Source organism: Sarcophilus harrisii, chromosome 1 (assembly GCF_902635505.1).
Source record: "Sarcophilus harrisii chromosome 1, mSarHar1.11, whole genome shotgun sequence".
NCBI lineage: Eukaryota > Metazoa > Chordata > Mammalia > Dasyuromorphia > Dasyuridae > Sarcophilus > Sarcophilus harrisii.
The window spans coordinates 61,010,194-61,033,932 of NC_045426.1; the positions used below are offsets into that span (position 1 = coordinate 61,010,194).

The following is a 23,739-nucleotide window of genomic DNA, read 5'->3' on the forward strand; positions in this document are numbered from 1 at the left end:
TTGTCTCAAATTTCTCCAAAGTAGAAATTATGTGCAAGGGATAAAACAGTATCTTTGTCTCAATGGTCTAGGCCACTATATAAAGAAAGCTAAGGAGGTAACAATTCAATGAACTAACAGCAGAGAAGAGTAATTCCAAAAAGCTTGCTCAGCATCTTCTCTTCCAAGATCTACCACACTTAGGTAGTAGGACTGTAAGGACTGACCTATAGATTTGCAGCAGAACTCAATTCTACTCTGCTTCCTCCCAGTGGTAGAAAAGCAAAAAGCAAAAATATGCACAGGCTAGAATAGCAGCATGGTAGTATTCTGTTCTGCGCCAAAGGAAAAGGGTGTGTGTGATGGCACTGTACTAAACCTGAGGTAAAGAATCCAGCACCCAGTTGGGGCCAGTTCTGTCCCTTAGAAGTTATTTGGGACAAACAACGAGGCTGGTGAAATATGAATTATCATATATGGGAGAAAGTTACACTAGTTTTGAGCTCTATTCTCCAGAGAAACTGCCATTAAAGGTGAAGAAATCAGAGTGAGAAATAGAAGTTAAGGAGGAAAAAGGACTGAAATTAAGAAAGACTTTATGTGGAAGAAAACTCAATTAAATCCCTTGTGTATAAGTAGATAAACTAAAGGGGAAGATTTAATAGCAGATGAGAACATGGCCTCCAGTTCGGGTAAAAGAGTCCAGATATCTATAAACAAATATAGTGAAACAAGTGAAAATGGTATTGATGCTTGATGAAGCAGGGGATCCTATTGATTCTTAAGAGAACATGGAAATAGACAAGGGATAGAAAATGCTATCTGCATTCAGAGAGAGAACTATGAAGCCTGAATGTGGATTGAAGCATAGTATTTTTATTTTGTTTGTTTGTTTGCTTTTGTTTTCTTGTATTTTTTCACTTTTAGTCTGATTTTTCTTATACAACAGGACAATTGTAGAAATGTAATTAAAAGGATTTCACAAGTTTAATTTACATCAGATTGCTTGCTGTCTTGGGGAGGAAAGAGGTAAGGAAGTGAGGGGAAAAATTTGAAACACAAAGCCCTATAAAAATGAATGTTGAAAATTATCTTTACATGTATTTGAAAAGATAAAATACTATCAGGGTGAGGGGGGGGAGAGGAATAGAGCATGAAACTGCAGCAAGATGTTCCTGAATGGTTTAAAATAAAAATAAGAATTGCGAAAGCAAAATTTTTGTCCTGCACAGCAAAAATAAGTGATAGAATAGAAAATTTTGAATCTATAGGAACGAGTTTTGCCAAAGAAACAAAATGCAAGTACATTGAAGTGAAGGGTAATCTGGAAGAAGATAAACAAAAAGTATCAGTGTTAAAAGACAATTTGATCTTCACATAAACAAAAGACCCTGATCTTTAAATAGGATGCAATGTAAGGATCATATGTTTGTCTCCCAGATGAACACAAACACAAGTCAAAAAACTAACATACCACAATGCAAGAAAATTGACCATACCTTTTGAACACAGAAACCAAAATGCCTGTTGAAAGAATGATCTGGAGGAAAAAAATCAATTCACTACTTATTCTCATACAGCATTGTGAAGAAAGAGCTTCTAAATCATAAAATACTATATAATGTGAATAAATATTATTATTCATGTGATTTTTTTTACCATTCAAGTATGAAATGGATTTTTCCTTAAATGTGCAGCCATCTGGTATATATAGAGGTTAAATTTCTCATACTTGCAAGGGGAAAAGATACATAAACCCTAGAGATTTTATTATTCCAGAGAGAAGAAGAAAAAATTTATCCTATCCCACCTTCACAGCTACAATAATTGTCTGGTTGACTCCAAATGGCTCTTGTGAAATCACTTCAATTGTTGATGTCCCAATCAGCGACCCAGACACCAGGAAGCCTTTTTCATCAATGTACACAACAGGAGCCTTTTCTGGTCCATCCAGAATGCGGTAACTCAAAGATGCAACACCATCCCTCAAAGAAGCAAAAACAGAGTCTCTTAAGAAAGGCATTTATGGGCACAGGAAGCTGAAGAGGCTGATAGGGTCAAATCAGGGGAAATTCTGTGTGGTTGGGACACTAACTGGCTGAATCCAAAGAGCTTTGATATATACAATCTACATATCTACTTCACAAATTCTGATCTTAGACTGCTTAGGGGGAAGTAAAAAGCCTTATCTCGCCTCAGCCCTGTTATCAGGACCCACTTGCTGTCAGCTCTACAGCAGCCTCATCATTCACTGATTGAAAACTTAATTTGGAAAACTAATGGTCATAGGGACAACATACTTTCTCAGAAGTTATTTGGTGAAAAGTATCTAATGGGTATTAATCAGCCAAAAAAAAAAAAAAAAAAAAAAAAAAGGCACAGAGGGTTAAACTTCCATTAGATACTTGAAGTTTTTTATACTTCAAAACACTTTTGAAGCATTTAACATCCTTATAGAAAGCCATAGCTAGATGCAACTGTTCTTTTCATGTCTTCCATCTCTATTCCAAATGGGCAATGTTTCCAAGGCTCCAGAACTAGGTCTGTTACTGCTACCACATCTGCCACTAGGGGTGCACTGAACCTTCCCAATGCTGATTATACCCCTGGAAATTGGGAGTTGATGGGTAGGGAAGGGATAGGTACAAGCATTCTTTCTCTAAGTACTTTTGCTTAGAAGCAAACAGGCAATAGCAGAGTGGATGGAAGGCTAAACCCAGGGTTAGAAAGATCCGAGTTCAAAACTACACTCAGCCAATTATCAACTGCTTTATCTTGTCACTTCATCTCTTTCTGACTCAATTTTCTTTTGGAGTAAAAGGGAATAATAATAGCATCTATCTTCCAAGATTGTTCCAAGGATTAAATTAGATAATATCTGTATTGTACTTTGGAAACTTTAAAGTGCTCTATAAATGCCAGCTCTGTTAGCTATTATTATGCAAAAACTTCCTGTTCCTTTTAAACTTATTTCCTATTCTCTTCCTGTCTGAAGAAGCCAGTCTGATGCTCATTTGTAGAATGAAATTACTGATAGCTCTTGACTTTCAAAAATATTGTGTACTTTTCAAGGTAAGTGAACACATGCATCAATCCTTAAGATTCCTCTAAATAGCCATATTTGAAATAAAGCAGGTGTCAATCAGCTGGATGAGCTGAACAAACAGTAATATGTCGATGCAGAGAATGTTATTGTGCTATATAATCATGAAGACCATGGAAAGACTTATATGAACTCATGCAATATGAAGGAAGCAGAATTATGAAAACAATATATCCAATGATTATAATAATGCAAATACAAAGAACACTAAAAGGAAGTCAAACTCTACATAATTGATAGAATTAATCTTGGTCCCAGAGAAAAGAGAATGAAGCATTTCCCTCCTCTTCAAAGATGTGGGGAAAGAAGGGGTGGCAAGATATTACTCTTTCAAAACTATTCCTTTTGAGATTAGTTTTGCTTAATTGGGGGGGGGGGGGGTTCAAAGAGGGTGGGGTGAAGTGCTATATCCAGAAATGACTCTGATGTAAATACAAAGGAAAAAAAGTCATCAATAGCCAGGTTTTTCCCTGGCTCAGTTTATTCATCTACAAAACGGAAAAAACAATAATAATAATTTCACTACATATCTACTTCATGAGAGACAGCAAGATACCATATATAGAGAATCAGCTTGACATATATTATTCATATGACCCTGCCCAAAGCAGTTGACCTATTGATTGCCCGGGCAACTCTCAAAGAATACAAATTGCAGAGAAAGGTTGCCAACTTATATTAAAAGAGGGAATTTTCTAACTTGATAGTTCTTTTATACCTAATTTCATATCCAATCCCTTTCCGAAGCCCTCCTACAACATAGAATTGTTATGAGGAAAATGCTTTGCAAATTGTAAAGCATTATATTAAAATGAAAATTATATAAAAGTTATTTATTCCCTTAACAAATACATAAAAAATGAATGCCAGTAAGCTTGGGGTCAGTTACTTGGAAAACACAGAAGCTGCAATACTGCAATGTGCTATAGAAAGTTTTCCCCCTTTTATATAAAGAAAAATGACTAGCACCTCTAATGTCCATCTGTTTGAAGAGGCAGTGAGTGCCATACATTGCAAAGAACCCCAGACAGAGGGTCAGAAGACTAGGTTTGAGTCCCTTTTTTATCTTACTAGCTGTATGACCTTGGAAAAGATTCTTGAGGAAGTTTTCATTAAAATGGGGCCAATTGTAAGTGCCCTGTTTGACTCAAATAGTTATTAATAAAAATCACATAAGGCACTGTATGTAAAGTGTTTGTGAAACCAAATTTCAACAAGGTGAGCTCTTCTATAGCCTAAGGAGAAAAGAAAAGAGAGGATAAGTTGTAAAGAAGTAGGAAGAGAAATGAGATGGGGTGTGTGAATTTTTAGTGAAATGTCACAGAAAGCCATATATTATTTCAATACAGTGTTTCAAGTTTTTCCACTTTTTTTTGGAGAAAGTTGGAGATTAAACCCATACAGACACACATATACAACATTTGTGACCTTGTGAAGAATTCCATTTGAGGCATTTACCTGTTTGTCTGAAGCTTTATAAATGAGTTCGGCGACATTAATATTTGTTCAGCTTCTATTTCAGGATTAAGAAGTAAAAGCTTTTCAAATACCTGAGAGGAAGAGAAGTGGAGGGAAAGGGAAGGAGGGAAGGAGAGAGAAAGTTAGTTAGTTATTACCTTCAGTAACATCTGAGTCATACACATCTGCTTAGATTCCCTCATGGGAGTGGGAACTAAGAAAAATGAGAGAACAGAAGGCTACAGCAATTGTTTCAAACTACTTACAATTGAGTCATTATTGAACTTCTCTATAACAGTAAACCAAACTTTCAGATGGGCAGAAGACATGATGAAAACAACTGAATAAGCCATTTCCATCTGTTCTTATATTAAAACGAAGGTGGGACAGTTTCCTTTAAGCAAGAAGAAATCGGATGAGGATGCCCATTTGGTACCTACCTAATATTCTATATAGCTTTACTTAAAAATGTGTGCAAATGGGAGGCTCAAGAAAGCTCTGGCATAGTGAATACTCATGCCGTTCCCAATGGGATGCAACCAACACCAAGACCTGTGTGTATCTTTTTTTTTTTTCTGTCTAAGTTTTATTCTCTTCATGTTAAAATCCTGATCCTTCCCGACAGCTGCTCAGACTCTGATTTCCTGTTTCATCACTTCATTGCCTTATCTCTTCCCCTCCCTATCTTGACACATTCTGACATTATCTACAAAGATCCTGGAAAGCCACCATGAGATGAATTCAATCAAGCAAATCGTAAATCTTAAAAACACAGACCCAATGTTTTCCCTTACATGTCAGCAGCTTCACCTGGCTACATTCTAACTTAGACAGTCTGGACTATCTGGGGTCATACATCACCAGGTCCCCTGGTGGCTTCCTCATCTTCCTCACAAAGAGCACCACTGAGATGTGGTACATAATGAGGAAGCTAGATCTGGGACTAGAAGTTTCCCGTGCTCCCAATTCCTATCTATTGCCTTTTGACAAACTGCTTAGAACTTCTGGGTCTCAGTTTCTTCATGGGTAAAACAGGGAGTAGATCTAGATAATTTCTAATGTCCCTTTTGATTCTAAATCTCTGATTCTATAACTTGAGTTCTGGTAATCATTTATATTATATATAGTATATATATAGTTTTATATCTATATATCTATATATACCTATATAATCTTGGACATGTCAGAATCTACTCTCTGATTCTCATTCTAAAAATTATTCCTGCTGCTTAGACAGACAGGACGGTTATGAAGATGAAATAAGGTAATATATGTAAAACAGCTTTTTAGTTATAAAGAACTATCACTATTAGCATCCTGGGTATGGAGGGAGGGAAAATATAAGGCTTTCTGTCTCCTTCAGGTACTGTCTGCCCAAAGCATTTGCAGAACTGTCTTCCTTTTCCAAGGCTTCACCTTTCTGAAGATCCTCATCAACACATCTTCTTTTCAACAGACCACAAAGACATCTCAGAATAAGCAAAGGCATCTGCTTTCAGGGACTATAGTCAGAGGCCCACCCTCTCTGCCCTAGTGCCAACTCTGGGTCTTAGGAAGACAAACCAGGAAGAACAGAGTTGGAGTAGAATTGGATAAAGACAGGTATGTATAGTGAACCAATTATTCATACCAATTATTGAGAGAAGATTGTTAAAGCACCAAATGCTACAAATCAGGGATTGATTTAGTCTTTTGTTGATTACCTGGATTTAAGAAAGTGATAGAGAAATATTAATGCAGATTAAACTTAAAGATGAATCATGTGAACTTGTCCCCCTTGATGAGAAGTTGTTAAAATTTACCAACAAGCTCCTGGATACAAATACAGGAAGAGTACTAGACCCAAAGGCTGGAGGTCTGAGTTCCAGCCTCAGTTTGCTCATTTTATACATGAGGAGACATACACCAGAAAAGGCAAATGCATTATCTAAGCTCTAACAAGAAACATCTGATAGAATGTAAGCTTTTTCAAAGCATGGGCCATTTTACTTCTCTCTTTGTATTTTCATATCTAAGACCACAATCAGCAGATAGTAAGTGCTTAATAAATGCCTGTTCATTCTTTGCCATAAGTGGCAGAACCAGACCTGAAATGTGGGATTTCTAACTTCAAAGTGCAGTGATTTTCCCTTCATTCCTTTGGATGACGTGTATTTCATAAACCACTGGGTCCACTGTTGATTGACATTAGATTGAGCCAGATTTTTGTTAGGACTCAGGTGCATAGATCAGAGGTTGATTTTTAGTCCCTATTTTAGTCTCTAAAGCAAGACTCAATAAGATCCCACTTCTTTTTTTTTAAACCATTATTTACATATCTATTTCTATATCACCTTCATTCCCAGGAAATAGAGGAACTGGTAACCATTTCTAACTAAAATTGTCTTAGTATATGTGGGAGATAAAAATGAATCCTTCTCGGAAATCTGCACCTGGAGCAGAAACCAGGGTCATCTCTGGGAAAGGACCACAGGTGAGGACACTGATCAGATTCCTTTTCCCCAGCCTCACAGACACTCCTAGATTGATTTCTCGTGCTTGCGTCTCCCCTCCATGTGTCTTCACATTTACCTGGATTTGGATTTCATCCGAAAGCTCCCTTGCCAAGCCATAGAGTTGTCCTGCTGAGGGGTCCAGGGCTTTGACCACAACCTTCAAACCAGTTCTCCCCTTCACTCGGCCATAAACGCTCATCGCAAAGTTATAGTTGGGGGGGAGCCGGAGAGAAGCCTGGAACATCAACATTTTTTCAAATATAGAACCATATGGCTTCTGCCCAGAGAGGAGACGAGCAGCTTCAACATGAGCTCCAAAGCCTTTCCAGATGCAACCAGCCCAGTGCCAGGGAGCTCGTCTGGTCTTTTCTTTCTGTCTCTCTTCTTCCTTTCTGGTCAAGAGAGCCCTTAAATCACCCCCAGCATTTTCAAAGTAATGAAAAATAGCAGTCACCAACAAAGCAAACACAGAACAAGAAGTCCATTCTCTACTACATGTTGCCCCTTATCTTGGGGGATACCTTTAAGAGGCAGATTAAAATAACAGAATAACGACAGATTTGGGATCACGAAGCCAGCATTCCTATCTTGATTCACTCTTCTTTACTATGTGATGTAACCAAGTCAGCTAACTTCTCAACTCATTTTCCTCATCTAGCAATAGAAAACATTGTTTCTTCAAGCTGTCTCACAGGCTTTCTGTGAATAAAGGGATTTGAAAAACTTAAAGAACAATTAAAAACAAATTAATATTAATTATAGCATTCTAGATTCAGTTTATGAGAGCTTAACCACATAGAGACAAGGATCTCCATCCCAGACATCTAATAATCTTTTATAAGAATATAGAAATCTCAGTTTTTGATTCACTTGTCTAGGCTATTGCCTTTGTCTCTGATTTACAGGCAGGATGCCTCCTAATCTATCTGTTTCTTCCACTATACGGGGGACTCAGCCCAAGGCTGTGACAGTCGAGGCCCCCTTTGGGGTAATTTACTCCTGATGTGGAAACTCTAGTGAGACATGGACAAATACCTCATTATGTCGTGTCCTGATGTCCAAGATGTCTCTCTTGGTGACAGACCAGTGGAAAGTCAGCCCTGGTATGGCATTTCCAAAGGAGAAAGGGCTTTGGCTGTTGGTGATTCCTGTGACGTAGACTGGCATCTGAGGGGAGAGGGCAAGAAATGAGAGAAGATACAACAGAAAAGAAGATGTGTTCACAGTATTCCCATTTTCAGCATAGCACCACCAACTAGGGGACAGAACGCGGCCTCGGAGCCAGAAGTCCTGGGTTCAAGTGTCATCTCTGAGATAGCATGGCTTTGTGCTAGGCAGATTACTGAGATTGCTCTCGGTGAGAGAAGCACTGAGCCAGGGTGCTTTCTCATTTGTTGTTCCCTATAGCAAAGGAATCATAAATTCAGTACTTTTGTCTATAATAAACTGGCCTGTATTGTCCTCCATTGCTTTGTTGCTTAGTATGCAACTAGTAAACGTGCTTGTTAAGGACAGGGACCATGACTTCGGCTCTTATTTTTTTTTTTTTTACTTCCCCTTCCCACCCCCAGACTCTAATACAGGGGTGGGGAAATTTTCATACTCAATACTTATTGGCTGAACTGAACTGAGGGCTTTTGTGGGGAAAAAAGGCAGCCTCACATTGGACATTGTCTCTCGCCCTAGTGAGCACGCCCTGTGGACCTAATCCATGTGATTTGTTAACCATATCTTCATTTATTTCTGCTCTCATTTTTAGCCTGAGATCCAAGGAGGTATGAAGGGAAGCTTTTGCTTGTTTGTTTCTAAGTCAAAGCATTTAACTATCTACCTCACCCCAGAGAAATTCAGTAAAAACTTAATAGGGAGTGTCAGGATCCTCATCTCCTTATATGCCCTAAATAAAAAAAAAAAAGGTAACTGAAGCCAGAGAAGACAGTTACCAAGAGTCTTCAGTCATTATTGCTGCTGTCAGCTCCCTTTTGGGGGCATGTGGAAGTGAATCCTTACATCCCTAATATTCTATGGTTATATGACCCCAAATTTACAGCATAATATGGAGAATAAGGTAATAAACTAACACCATGAAGAAAGGAACTTCATCTCACCTGGGTTCCCGTCTTCATCCTTGTTATGGGAGCTCGAATTCTCACAGCCTTGAGATACACTACCTCCACATCTACCCGATCCTTTTGGGAAAAAAAAAAAAGCTTAAAATATCTAACTGGTACCCTGGTCAATAAGCAGGCTTGAGGTTAGGGCTTGGTGAAAGAGTGTAGACCAGATCAGAGTGTGACACTTGCCATCAAAGGAGACCCGGAGGAAGTATCATTCAACTGAACTGAATAAATAGGAAAACAGATCTAGGACCATGGTGATACAGCAAATTGGTAGCCGACTGTGTTGAGACCTCCTGACTGCCATACTGAGCTCAGTTGAAGCTCCCCTTCCTTTGCTATGAGGCTTTAGGGTTTCTCCTACCTACCATTATTTCATTCCTAATGGAGATATAGATCTGTAGAGAGGGGAAATGAGTTGTTCAAAGTATCATTGTAAAGAGTTAAAAAAAACTAGAAGAGATCACAAATCATTCTGTTTTATTTGGTCTCTTTCTTAGGAAGTTTTAAACAGTTCCAAATAAGGCAGGTGATTTAAAAAAAATACATGCTTAAAATAAAATAAAAATCAATTTCAAAACATTATCTTTTTAAAAAGTTAAATAATTTATACCAATATATTAAAATTAATTTTTAAAATTAATTTTAAAATTAATTCCAAAATGATAAGCAACTTAAAAGGACTCATCATAAAAAAAATTGTAAAAAAACTGATTGGATACCTTTGACAACTGTGTCTAGGATGGGTAAGGGGGAATTCTTAACTAAATAAGAGATAAAAGAGATGATAACAGAAGATATAGACAATTATGTTTACAAGCAACAGAAAAGCTTTTGCACAAACAAAATCAATATAGTTAGGATTAGAAATAAAAATATAGATTGGGGAAAATCTTGTACATCTTTAATAAAGGTTTGATTAAAAAAAGATATATAGAGATGTGACACAAACACATAAATATCAAGTCATTCCCTAAAAAATAAAAAAAAAATTCCCCAAAATATATGAACAAACAAATCTCTAAAGAATTGCAAACTATTAGCTGCCATTTGAGAGATTATTCCAAATCACTAACAGAAAAAACAAATGGGAAACAACTCTGAGATTTCACTCCATATGCAGCATATTGCCAAAGATGACAAAAGATGGAAAAAGTCAATTCTGGAGTGCTTGTAGGAAGACCAGAATGTTGATTCACTGATAATGGAAATATGAATTTGTCCAACCGCTGTGGAAAAGAATTTGGGATTATATATGTGTATGTGTATATATATTTATGTATAAACTATAGTTAATTGCTTGCCATCTCAGGGAGGGAAGAGAGAGAAAAGAAGTAGAGAATTATGAACTTAAAAATTTTGAAAAATGTTAAAATCATTTTTACACGCAAATAGAAAAAGCAAAATATTATTAAAAAAAGAATTTGCAGTTATATGGAAAAATGACAAAAATGTATCTCCCTCTGGATCCAAAGGTAACTCTGCTGGGCATATACTCCAAGAAAATAAAAAACAGAAAGTTCCTCTATGTATGTCAATATATTCATATCATCACTTTCTTGTGACAGTAAAGAACTAGAAATCAAGCACATAACTATTGACTAGGGAATGTCTAAATAAATTGTGGTATATGAATATAATGAAATATTATTGATGGAATATTATTATTAATCTTTCCTGCAATATGCACAACAAGGAAGATATCTTTCTATTGGGAATGCTTTCATTTTGTTTGACAAAAATCAGTAAATAGAAGGGAGAAATGCAGCCCTGATGCCATCTTATTCTAGGAGTCAATCTCTCATCTGCCCTCTTGGGGAAATTAAATCTCTCTACTGGTCAGAAAAAAAGAGCTTCATTTATGTGACCCAAATTAAAACCTGCTTCTCAATACTAAGTACAAAAAAATTCAACCTTGACTAGTTGAAAACCCATTGTAATTAAAGAAGTATATACCACTTGGGAAGAAAGAGAACTCCTAAGAATCTCCCCAAATTGACCAGATTCTCTGCTCCCCCTGCTTCTCTCGAGAGGAAAGTGGATTGTAACTTGGGGCAACCAGAAATAGAAGAAGAGACAAAGGATTCCAGTTTAGGCAGACAGTGATGGGAAGAATTTTGGAGAAATTTCTCAATGGATATGAAATCTTAGTTCTCCTAGTGGCAAAAAGACAGCCTCCTAAATCTCCCCAAATAGAAGCAGGAGATTGTTTTGGGATGTCCCAGTCTCCAAGCCTTGACCCTATAATGCATGCTGGGTTTGAAGAGTCATTAACTTTTCATTCATAGCAGGTATATTAAAGAACAGAAGCAATTTGGAGTCACTTACATATTCCAGCTTTTGCAAATGTCATATGCCTTTTGATTGACTAAATATTTATTCATGAAATATATTCTTTTTTCCCTCAGTAGCATAAAACCAGGCATGGACTCTACTCAATGCTCAATTATTCATGTTAATGGTTGTCAGATCTGGCACAAATCATTGAAATTGTGTAGATAATCTATATACTTTCCCATCAAAATTTCCACTAGGACTATTAAAAGTAAGCAAGTCAGATGTTGAATGTTGGCTCTTTTTCCTTCCTCTGCCCATCCCAAGTATTGATGACTCAAAGTTTAATGAAAGGAGGAGGAAGAAAAGGACATGAACTAGAATCCAGCAATAACTTTTAGAAGAATGAAGAATTGCTGGGGAGAGGGGACATTACCTGAGACACTACGACAACTTTTCCAGTCTCTGCATCAACAGCTTGCACAAGTCCTGTTACTGTGCCATTGCCAATGGTGAGGCCCCTGACCAGACCAGTGCTGTTCACTGAAGCAATCCTCTCATCACTGATGGAGAAAATGATGTTGGATTGAGGTTGGGGACCTCCCTCTGAAGTGATCTGGAGTTGTGGAAAACAGCAGTAATTACCAGCAGCACCTCCTCAAGTCTTGCTCTGCTCTAGTTAATACTTGTATAAATTTCCATTTTGTGGCTATGACAGGTTTATTCTAGACAGCAACTCATCCTCACGGAGCTGACACTTATTTTTCTGAAAAGCATGTTGACTGTATCCAATTTAAGCCTCCACTCTGACAACATGTTATAACAGAAAGATGGACAAGCGTGGACACGTTTGAGGGCTGGAGAATCTGGGAACAGGGGCCACCACAGAGGGGCATGGAAACAATCCAATCCCTATTCACTGACCCCAATGTCGCAACAGCAGTCAGTCTATTGCTGTGGTGGGACACCTCAGAGCAGGCAAATTAAACTGACTCTTACCTGCATCATTGCACCAATGATCAAAGTCACTTTTCTTGGTATCAGTCTGAAGGGAGGAAAGACCTACAAATGAAAAAAGAAATGGAAGCAGCTGGCCTTATGTTCTTGTCTCAAAACATGTTAGTCAAAATCTCAGTCTGCCATTGAAAGTCCTAAAACCAATTTTCAGGCACCATTTCACAGGGTTTACCCAGGAAAAAGCAATGGAGCTGGAATCTAAGTTTTGCCATTTCCTGCCCTTTGTGACTTTGGGCAAGTCAACAGGGTAGAAAATGATTAACTTCAACTTTTTGGGCCTTGGATGGACTTGATGGCTTAAAGTCCCTTTCAGCTCTAAATCATGAACCTATGACTTAATGCATATCACTCTCCTTCATCTTGTAATCTACTTTGCAAAAAACAAAACAGCTTCTTGATCTTTGCCCAACTCAGTATCATCTGCCTCTATAACTTTGTACAACACGGCACTCAGGGCCGTCATAGAATCCTTTTTTTCATCTGCCCTTTAGGATTTCTTGCTTTCTTAAAGGCATAGCTCATGCACAAACTCCAACAGAAGGTCTCTCCTGATGTCCCCAGCTGTCGGCGCCCCTTCTCTTCAGACAAGCATGTATATATTGATCCGTTTACAGGTTTGTATCCATGCAGTAGAACGAAAGCTCCTTGAGGGCCAGGGCTGGATATCATTTTGCTCAGGTATCCCAGAGAAGTGGTGAAGTGGTGTGGGATAACAGCTAGAAGCCTGGCTCCAGACTCCAGACTTCATGTCCAGCCTCTAACACACTGGCTGTGTAATGCTAAGGAGTCTTTCGGGGTATCTAAGCTAATGGCTATAAATTACAGAAAAGATGCTGCTATGTATTACAAAAGGAGTTTGAAGCCTCTTCTACCCCCTCGCCTCCTCTCACACACTGATGAAATCAACAGATCTGGACCAAAATGAAAAACAAAAACACCACAATGCCTAATGAAGTGCCTTGCACATAATAGACACTTACTAAATGATGGCAGGATGGGATGGATAATTAACAATTCCTCACACATACCCCCAAAGCAAAAGAAGGTAATCTTTGCAAAATCACCGTGTCAGAACAGCTGCACGTTCCCAAATTACTTTCATGCTTCAAAAGAGAATAATAACAATCCCTCATATATGCACAGTTGATAAATTATTTTGTATTACTTTTTCTATAATTTGTATTTACTTACATATATATATATATATATATATATATATATATATATATATATATATATATGTATCACCCTAGCCAGGGACTGTTTCGCTTTCTTTTCCCCCTTCTGTAACATATCCCCTGGGTCCAGCACAGTGTCTGGCATATTATAGATGCTTAAAAATGAAGTTAAATTGATCTGAATGAATTTCCCAGTCATTTTTGTTAACCGCCATTCCCTGGCTTTCTTAGGTTCTGGCAGGACTATGACACGTGGGACAAGTAAAATGCCTTGTCATTGCACTATGCTCCATTAGGTCTCCTCTTTGGCCAGTCCAGTCTAGTACTGGACCCTCACCTCCCCACTCCCAATGTGTGTTGTGCTCCCTCCCATTTCCAAAGTCTTTACTCCCGAGTTCATCCTCCCAATCCTCTCCAGTGCAAATCTGGTCCATTTTGGGGGGCCCCATTGAAGATTCCTCTTCCCTATAAAGCCTCCCCAGGCTCATTATAACTTAAATTGATTTTTTTCCTTTCTTCAAATTCTTCCAGATGTTTTGTACTAATATAATGTCATATAATTATTCTTTATCACATATGCTGGTTCTGTTTGCTTAACTATGCTACATAAGCCCTTTGGTGGCCCTCTGCTTCCTAGCTCTCTTTGTATTCAATCCAACAAGGATTTAACTAGACACCTACTAATGTGGAAGGTACTGTGCTAGATGAGATACAAAGATAGAATTAAAAAACCCATCTGTGTCCTTTAGAAAATTGAATTCTACCTGCACGAATATGACAGACTTGTAAAGAGATAAGCAGGGATGTGATTATTTGAGCAGGGAAATACTGTAACAACTAGAATGCTGTGGAAAAGCTTGCAGAAGGAAGCAGCTGAGGTTTGGATTCTAAAAATCAGAGGTAAGGAGGTTCTACAGCCCAGGCCTGGGAGAGCATCTGTGCAAAAGCGGGCAGCCACGAGTTCTGTGACCAGCAAACCAGGAGGTCACTTGGGCCAGAACACAGAGTCTGGGAAAAGGAGAAATAGCCTGTGAAAGTGGACTGACGTGAGACTGGGAAGACATTAAATGCCAAGCTAAGGGAACAGACTAGACTGCGAGGTTATTGGTAGAAGGAATCTCAGATAAGGAAACCAACTCTGCCAACAGAGACCGGCACCTCTCTGCAACCTTTGATCTAAGGGAGCTGCCCAGAGCACCAAGTTGTTCACTGACATTCCCAGGATCCCAGTCAGTTTTTGTCGGAGAAAGGATGTGAATCCAGGTTTTCACAACTTCCAAAATGGTTCTCTAACCACTATACCATATTGTCTTTATCATAAAGGCAACAGAGAATCCCTAAAGTTCTTGAGCAGGGGAGTGATGAGGTCAGACACAGGGATGGTAGGAGCTTCATTAATGTGAATGGACACTGCATAACCTGAGGATTTGACCATTTCTCCAACCATCCTTAATTTCAACCTCTGCCTTTTACAAAAGGCAAGTCAGAGTGTTAAGTAGCTTAGCTCTGAATCTGAATTCAGATTTTCTGATTCTCAACTGAGATCTCTTCTCATTGCCCTCTGCTCCCCTCACAGAAAACAGCTGCCATATAGAAAAGCAGAATTCTTTATATGAGTATGTTAGTTTTCAGAAGAAATGCATTTCATTCCACTAGGAACACTTTCATCTAGAGGAGCAAAACAAATTAAACTGCTTGTCGGAAAAGCCCAGCATACATCCTACATCCAAAGGCACTGGAGAGAGAGCTGGTGCAGGGGAGCTGGGACCCGGGTTCTAGTCCCTTCCTGTCATTAACTCACAGGCTGGCCTTGCCTTAAGAATGTCTCCTTCACGTGAAAAAGGGCTTTGGACTAGTTTCTCTCCGTGGGTCCTTTGGGTGCTAATATTTTGTCAATATTTCATGGTCAGCTTTTGCATGACACCGAGTTCTCCAGAAGATGCTGTTATATATTCCTTCTAAACTACACTCTTAGAGTCGAGTTCTTGGCCAATATTACTATAGCCTAAAGCATCTCCCGTGTCAGGAGAATATTGTGGCACAAAGGAAAACAAAGGCTAAGCCTGAAATATAACCGGGTGTGCATGAGTGAGCACCAGGGAGCTGCTCTTGGGTGTGAGAAGCTATGCAATCATTCTTGTACAATCTCTTCTGCATCGGGGTGCTCATCCTGACGATCCTGAAGGGCTACAGATATTTTTAAGGGGTTTGGTTCTGCTCTGCAGAGGTCTCAAGGAAATGGGCAAAATCAGGGTTTTTCCCCCTAACATCCACGGAGGCTGCATGGAGACCCAAAAGTGCCTGCCAGTCAGAGAGTAGCATGTTTCTTACTCCTCCTGGGCCCAATTTACCTGAACTGAAAAACCGCTAAAAGATTTGCATACAATGTGTCTCCTACATTTTGCCTGTGCTAGGCAAGGTTTATTTTTTTAAATCATTTACTAAGTGCCTGTGATTTTGATATATGTGTCACATAGGCATATATGATAATGTACTCGTCTGCACATCCTCCTCCCTCTCTGGAGCTCAGTGTACTATGGAGACACACACTGAGCAGCAGAGCATCCCTCAAACCTAATGTTCCCTCCGTTGAATTTCTTTCTACTAAATCAGCCTTAATGTCTTCTGTTTCCAGCTTCCTTTGGGGTCTATTAAAAGCCCACATTTTACACAATGGACATCACAGTGTACAGAGAACCATGGAAATGATTAATTGAAGATCATCTGTTCATGTCATTTTCTAAGCAGTTTCAATATTCCAGAAATAATAAAAATCTTAATCCAATTGACTTCTCTCTTAAGCCCATCTAAACAAGGCCTTGCTGATTTGTCAAGTGCTACTCCTTACCTCAATTTGTTGGGGGGCAGAGTTGATTTTTTGTCCGACTTTATCAGTCACGGTTGCTGTCAGGCTGGTCTGTCCAATGGCTGCCCCATGGACAAGAAATGTGGCCGTATAGTCATCAAATGCTTCATCAAGGGCCCTGAAGTAGAGGAGATGGAGGAGGGAATTTGGACCATTAAAACTCTTGAATTCCCCTTGGGGATACAGGGAGTTGGGTGTGTCATCTATCCTAAGCTTCAATTGGTACCCCTGCTCCCTAGCTAAATCTTCCTGAGTTTGCCTGGATCCCACTCTCACAAGCCAGGGCTAGAGATGATGTTGATGTCCTGACTGAAGAATGGGTTCCAATCCTTCAGAGGAGCATGAGGGACTTCTCTTGAGGCAGACTCACTCTAGTGTAACAATCTGGGATGCTGCTCGAAGTTTCAGGTCCATGAAGGAGAAATATTTGGCTAAAAAGGGCTTCTTGGAGAAATCCAGCACTCGGACATATGCCTTGACAGTCTTCCCAATCTCCACCTGCAAAATTTAATGGCTAATTATTGATGGTTTCCTACCAAAGAATTACAATTTACATAGTGAAGAAAGTACATAACCTGATAAAACCCAGATTTATCAAAGTAAACAAGATGTCTTTCTGAGATTTGCTAGGGAGAGGGAGGTCACACAGCATACATAGCACATCTGAATCAATCTACGAGTCAGGAATACCTAGATTTATTCACATCCTTTCTCTTATATCTTGGCTTCTGATCCTGGGCAAGTTACTTTGCCTCTTAGTTGCCAAAACAACTCTCTCACACTAAAAAGGAATTTCCTCCTCGACAGTTCCCTCCAAAAGAAATCATAAGTCCAGCAGGGAAAAATATATGAAGATCATCAAATAGAAGCTTAGGTTCTACAATAAAATCTCATTAATTAATATAGGGCAATTTAATCAATTTCTATAGGAATGACAGCATTATTTAAAAAAAAATCCTTGAAATATTTAATCATTCTAGTCAATGTGATGACCAGCCAAGACTGGAAAGGAAGAACTGTGTTTCTATTTCCACAGGCATTAAAGAATCCAGGTACAGAAGGAGAGATGTATTTTTAGATATGGCAAACATGTGAATGTATTTTCTTTTGACTATGCTTAATTTTTTTTTATTTTTTATACCCAATATGGGCAAGTGTTGTGCTTAAATATTTTAAAATTTTTATAAAGCTTTTTATTTTCAAAATACATGAACAGATAGTTCAACATTCATCCTTGCAAAAGGAAACTTGTTTTCCAAATTTTTTTCTCTCCCTTCTACTCACTCCCTCCCCCTTGACAGCAAGTAATCCAATATATGTCAAACATGTGCAATTCTTCTATACATATTTCCACAATTATTCCTAAGTTTAATTGTTAAAATGATTGTGTTTTTCTTTTTTTCACTTGGTAGGGGGCGATAAGGAAGCTAGTAATAGTAGTAGCAAAAAAAAAAAAAAGAAAGAAAAGAAGATCAATAAGCACTTAAAAATTCACAAAATAGAACAGAAAGAAGTTTAGAAAGAAACAAAGGCAAACAGGACAGCTTTGAAAGTAACATGGTATATTTTTTCAAAGCTATATGTAATAATTTTTATATAATTATGTTTGCATTCTAGTTTGTATATGGAAACACATTTTTGAAGTATTTGTTAAGTTCAATATTTCAAAAAGCATAAAGTAAAACAAAAGATTATATCAGTTTGAAATTGTTAAGATTTCTCGCAAACTCCTCTGTCATCATTTAGGGCCCATGAACTCAATAGGAGTCAAAAGGATGTGAAGCAGATTAAAAACTAAGGCTGCAGCAAGAGGAACAGAGTGTTCAGAACCTGTAAGTGTTCTAATTTCCTCTGCCCTTACCAAATAACATTTTGAAGATACATCCAATTAATTCTAGGTTTTGCATTTTAGCAAGATTATTGATATGCTAAATAAATTCTGAGGAAAATACGTAAGATGGTGCAGGAATTTTAAACCATATTATAGAAAGATGAATGGAAGGAACTGGAAATGTTTAAATTGGGAAAATAAAGACTTGGGGATAGAGGATAGAAGAGTAGCTCAATAATTTAAAAAATCTGATGGAAAGAAGGAAGAGGAAGAGAAAGAGAAAAAGGAGGAGGAATAGAAGAAGCAGACTGTAGTCTCAGAGAAAAGAACTAGGGCAAATGGGAAGAAGCCACAGGGAAGAAGATAGTGATAAGGAAGAAATCTGTAATATTTAGATCTTCCCTGAAATGGGTTATCTCAGTTGCAGTGAGATCCCCCATCCCTGGAGGCTTTTAAGTAGGGATTGGATGAGCACTTTTTATATGAAAAGATAACAGATTAGCATATGAGTGATATAGGTCAAATGAGGATTAGGCAGGTGGGAACCTTGAGAAGTATCATCTGAAGGTTTGAAATAGAGAATAGTGGACACAGTTGCATGTATGCCTTAAAGTTCATGGGAATGTATTTTAAGAAATTCAAGTAAAGGATAAATAAAATACTGTGCCCTAAGACTTTAAAAGGAAAGAAGATGGTAGAGGAACAGTCAAATCCTAGGATTTATCACACTTTAACCACAAATGACTCTGCTGAACAAGAAATAGGCGAAGTGTCTAGAGAATCCATTGTGCTATACAATGTGCTCACAGACAATCCCAGATTTTCAAAGGACACATATAAAAGATAGAAGTTACATCAGGTAACTAAGGACATGCACAAGAGTGATACTTACAGTGCTATAAGAATAAAGACCAGAACAGTTAAAAACCAGAAGGAACTGAGCCTTGTGAGAAATGCTAAGGATGTTCAACAAAAGGGCTTTTTCATCCACACTGGGTGAAAGAGAAAGAACAAAGGAGGAAGACTAAGACTACCATTTCAGGTGGACGGTAGGATGATAATAGAATATGAATTGTAGCAGCCTGAATTCAGAACTCAAAGAAAAATCAGAGACCACTGAATCCAACCTTTTCATTTTATATGATGAGGAGCTGGAGTCTAAGAGATTTCTCCAGGATATGGTGAGTTTAAGTTAAAGGCAGGTTTTGAATCCTGCTTGTTCTACCTGCTCTATTAAGAAAGGATCATGAGATCACAAATGTAGGACTAGAAAAGATCTCAGGGTCATCAAATCTAACATTTACATTGTACAGGTGAGGAAACTATATGGCATAAGAGATTAAATGGCTTGCCCACTCATACAATTAATAAGTGTCAGAAGCAAGATTTGAACCCAGATCAGTGCTTTCTCCACAACGCCATGCTATCTTTCAAGAAGTAAGAACTAATTAAATGAAATCTTCTTTTTGTTTTCTCTACCAATAAAAAGGATTTCCAGAGGGGGAAGAAACAAAAATGGCTGATGAGAACCAAAACTCAAAATAAATGAAGGGCAAGCCGAGGCAGCATTAGGATTCCATGACTGAATTAGAGAGAGAAAACTTTTAGATCATGTGGGCAGAGAAGGTGTCACAGCAAAGCATCAAATGAAGCCAGAAAGGAAAATGTTTCAGTCTATGCAAGAAAATAAACTTTATGAACAACCTACAGTTCTTGAAAAGTGCCCATTCAATTATAAACAATAAACTGCTTTTCTATATTCATTAAAGCAATCACCCTAAATAATTTTACTGGACAATTCTTTGTTGGCCTAATTCCAGTCACTGTATATACTTGCAGAGACAAAATTTCACTCCTCTAAAAATATTCCATAGTTCAGGGTTTGTGCTAATTCAGTCCACATTATTATGGTTTATGCTATCATCATTAAAATTTCACTGAGAACCAACAATGCAGTGAGCCCAGGGGAGAATCACCAGCCAAGTTCCCTGACCAGCTGGCTTACAATTTAAATAAGCTACTGGACATAAATTCTCACTCAAAGCTAATAGGAGGGAGAATTGCAGAAATCAGAGCAAAATTTAATATCAATAGATATGAAGAAATCTGACATAATACCCTTTATTTGCATCAGTCAAAATGGTGAATCTTACTTAGATTCTACTCTCACTACCAGGCAATTAAACAATCTGTCAAATAATTAACAAGCATTTAAGTGCCTACTATGTGCTCTGGTGGGTGCTGGGAATACAAAGACAAAACCCAAACAGTCCTTTCCTTCAAGTGCCTCATATTCTAGTGGGAGAGAGAATATGTCCCTATAACAAGATAAACACAAAATAAATAAAAGGTAATGTGGGAGTGGAAGACCCTAACACCTTTTCCTAGGGGTGGGATTGAATGGATCAAGGAAAGGTCTCAGTTAGAAGATAGCCCTTAAGTTGACTATTAAAGAAAACTAGAGATTCTAAGAAATGAGAATGAGGAGGGAGAAATGAGATATGAGGAATATTTTATACAAAAGGATATAGGAGATGGAATGGTATGCATTAGGAATAGCAAGAAAACTTATTTGTTTTGACTGTTGGTTGTATGGAAGAGGGTAATATTATTTCCATAATAATGTCAGAAAAATAGAAAAAAAATGTCAGAAAAATAGGTGGGAATCAGGGCCCAAAAAGTATTAAATGGCCATCAAAGGGATTTGTCTTTTATCCTAAATCATAGGAGCTATCGGACTTTACTGAGTTGGGGAATGACATGATCAGACAAGCACTTTAGGAAAAACACCAGTGGAAGATATATGAAGGATAGATTGGAGAGTGGAGAAACTTGAGACTAACTGGTAGCCTACTGTGATAGCAAATTATCATGTGGGGCACTCTGAAGGAAAGCACTGTTTGGATTTTGTCTTTGTATCCTCAGCACCTACCATAAAGCAACTATTAGGCACTTAATAAATGCTTGTTAATTATTTGATAGATTGTTTAATCGCCTGGCAATGAGAGTGGATCCATATGAGAGGTGATTAGGTTGGCAGCCCTGTGAATAGAGAAAAGGGGATAGAACCAGAAGTGCTACAAAAGTGAAATAAATAAGATTTGACAACTGAGTAGATCTATAGAGTCAAGGATAATGAGTCACAAGGATGAGAGTCATCAATGATTCCAACTTGGAGGATTTGGGTGACTAGTTAAGTTAGAAAGTGATGTAGGTTTAGGGGAAGGATCACAATTGTAGCAGTTTGAGAATCTTACAACACATTCCATTTGAAATATCTAGTAGGCAGCTGGAGATGTTCAACTGTAAGTCAAAAAAGATGAAGCCTGGTAAACAGATCTGGGATTCATTTATATTAAGACAATAATAAAACCCTCAGGAGCGGACACTGAAATAGAGTATAGAATTAATAGACAAAAAGATCCAGAGCAAAGTCTGGGTACAACCATCATTAGGGGTGTAATATAGATAATGATCTGGCAAAAACAATCAAGAACCAGTCAAGCACATAAAGGGAGACCAAAAGGAGTCTTTGTCACAAACTGAGAATGACGAGAGTGTCTAGAATTACAGTATTACTTAACAGTGTCAAATATAATAGAAAGGTCAAGAAGGCAGAGCCGAGAAAAAATTACTAGATTTGGCAATAAAGAGATTATTGCTAACTTGGGAGAAAACATTTCTCTTGAGTGATGAAGTCAGAAGCCATTGTGCAAAGGGTTGAAAAATAAGAAAAGAAATAAAGGCAATAAGAGTGAACAGCATTTTCTAGGCACTTGCTTATAAAAAAAGGAAAGATACAGGATAATAATTTGAGGATCTAGTAAAGTTTTTTTTTTAAAGGACAGGTAATTTTTTATAAAAGCAACAGAATAAACAACCAAGACAGGGACTGGAAATTAAAGAGGGTGGGAGATGATTAACTGGGTGATTTGTTGAAGATGATGGGAGGGAATGTGAGTAAGAAAACATTTAGAAAGAAGGGCCTTGGCAAAGAGAAAGGACAGTTCATCATCAGAAACTGGCAGAAAGGAAGAGAGAATCAGGATTATGTCAAACTATGAAAGTTAAGGAGATTATTTTGACTTTTGTCAGAATTCAACTATTCAGAGAAGGGTTATTCTTGGTGAGAAAAAGAAGACCATTTTCATAGAGTAGATGGGTTTTGAAGAAATAGAAATGAGTTCTCCCAATCACAAGAAAATTCTTACAAAGAATAATTAAAATCCCTCTTCCAAACAGTAATAGAAGAAATTAATTAAATCTTAATAAAAGACTTGCTGAACTGAAATTAAAGAGCCATGAATTCAAATTTTAAAAAGAGAATAAAATACAATAAAATTAAATGCTGGCACAGCTATGGCAAAACGGGCTTGCTAATATTACAATGTTAGTGGAGTTGTGAATTGGATTAACCTTTTGCAATAGGGAAATTTTATTCCCCTTACCCCAAATTCCAAAGCTATTCAAAGCCACAGATCAGTGGTTCCACTATTGGAACTACACCCAAAAGAGATTCCTAGTGGAAAAAAGTCCCATCAATTCAAAAATACTTAGAAATAGCAAACAAAATGGAAACAATCTAGGTGTCCAATAACTGGGAATTAGTTAAACTTATGGCATATGTATATTAAGGAATATCACTGTATCATAGGCAGCAAAGAATATAAAGATTTCAAAGAAACATAGAATCACTTATATACAGTGAGTCATAAGGAATAAATCAGAACTAAAGCAATAAACACAGACTACAACTATGTAATTAAAGGCAATAATAACAGTCATAAGTTATGTCAAATACCCAGAAAAGGAGGTCAAAAAAGACCACAAAAACATGTTGGATGATATGGTCCCTCTACCATTAAAGACAATATATATACAGTTCTTGTTCATGTTTATCAACCAGTAAATAAAAGAGATTTATGGAAACATATAGAGTCATTATAATTGCTCTCCTTTTTTCATTTTGTTTATTAATTTTCTGACGTCCTTTCCCCAAGTTCTTATTTATGTGCTGAAATGTTTGTATTTATCAAGCTGCTTAAATAAAAAAAAAAAAACTTTTTTTTTTAAGAGAGAAAGGAGTATTTTCCTAAATGTCTTTACTAAAATCTCTAAAAAAGGATACAATATTGTAAACATAAAACCACTAACCTTGTCAACCACACGGACATATAATTCCTGAATATCTGATACGTGGATTTCAGCCTTTGCAGGCGCTGGGAACGCCAAACACAAGTCATGAACCATGACTGTTAACATTCCTGGGAATAATGGATACACCTGAAATTCCAGAAGAAAATCTTATTTTATGTTTTGCATGATCACACAAGGCAAATTCTTACCATCTTAGGGAACGAGAGTTGAGGAGGCAGGGAGAAAATCTGTAGCTCAAAATTTCTACAAAAAATGAATGTTAAA

At 37.6% G+C, this 23,739-nt stretch overlaps 1 protein-coding gene across 1 annotated transcript in view; it reads right to left on the reverse strand.

The window, feature by feature from the left end:
- Window positions 1-23,739, reverse strand: part of NUP210 (nucleoporin 210) — a 148,176-nt gene that overhangs the window by 20,544 nt on the left and 103,893 nt on the right. Inside the window, exons 21-30 of the mRNA XM_031956678.1 lie at window positions 23,473-23,601; window positions 16,858-16,985; window positions 16,470-16,605; window positions 12,426-12,488; window positions 11,863-12,042; window positions 9,144-9,224; window positions 8,071-8,202; window positions 7,112-7,270; window positions 4,541-4,632; window positions 1,790-1,964 (exon numbers count right to left, since the gene is read on the reverse strand). Of these exons, the coding sequence (XP_031812538.1) occupies window positions 1,790-1,964; window positions 4,541-4,632; window positions 7,112-7,270; window positions 8,071-8,202; window positions 9,144-9,224; window positions 11,863-12,042; window positions 12,426-12,488; window positions 16,470-16,605; window positions 16,858-16,985; window positions 23,473-23,601 (1,275 nt within the window). The remainder of the gene's footprint in view (window positions 1-1,789; window positions 1,965-4,540; window positions 4,633-7,111; window positions 7,271-8,070; window positions 8,203-9,143; window positions 9,225-11,862; window positions 12,043-12,425; window positions 12,489-16,469; window positions 16,606-16,857; window positions 16,986-23,472; window positions 23,602-23,739) is intronic.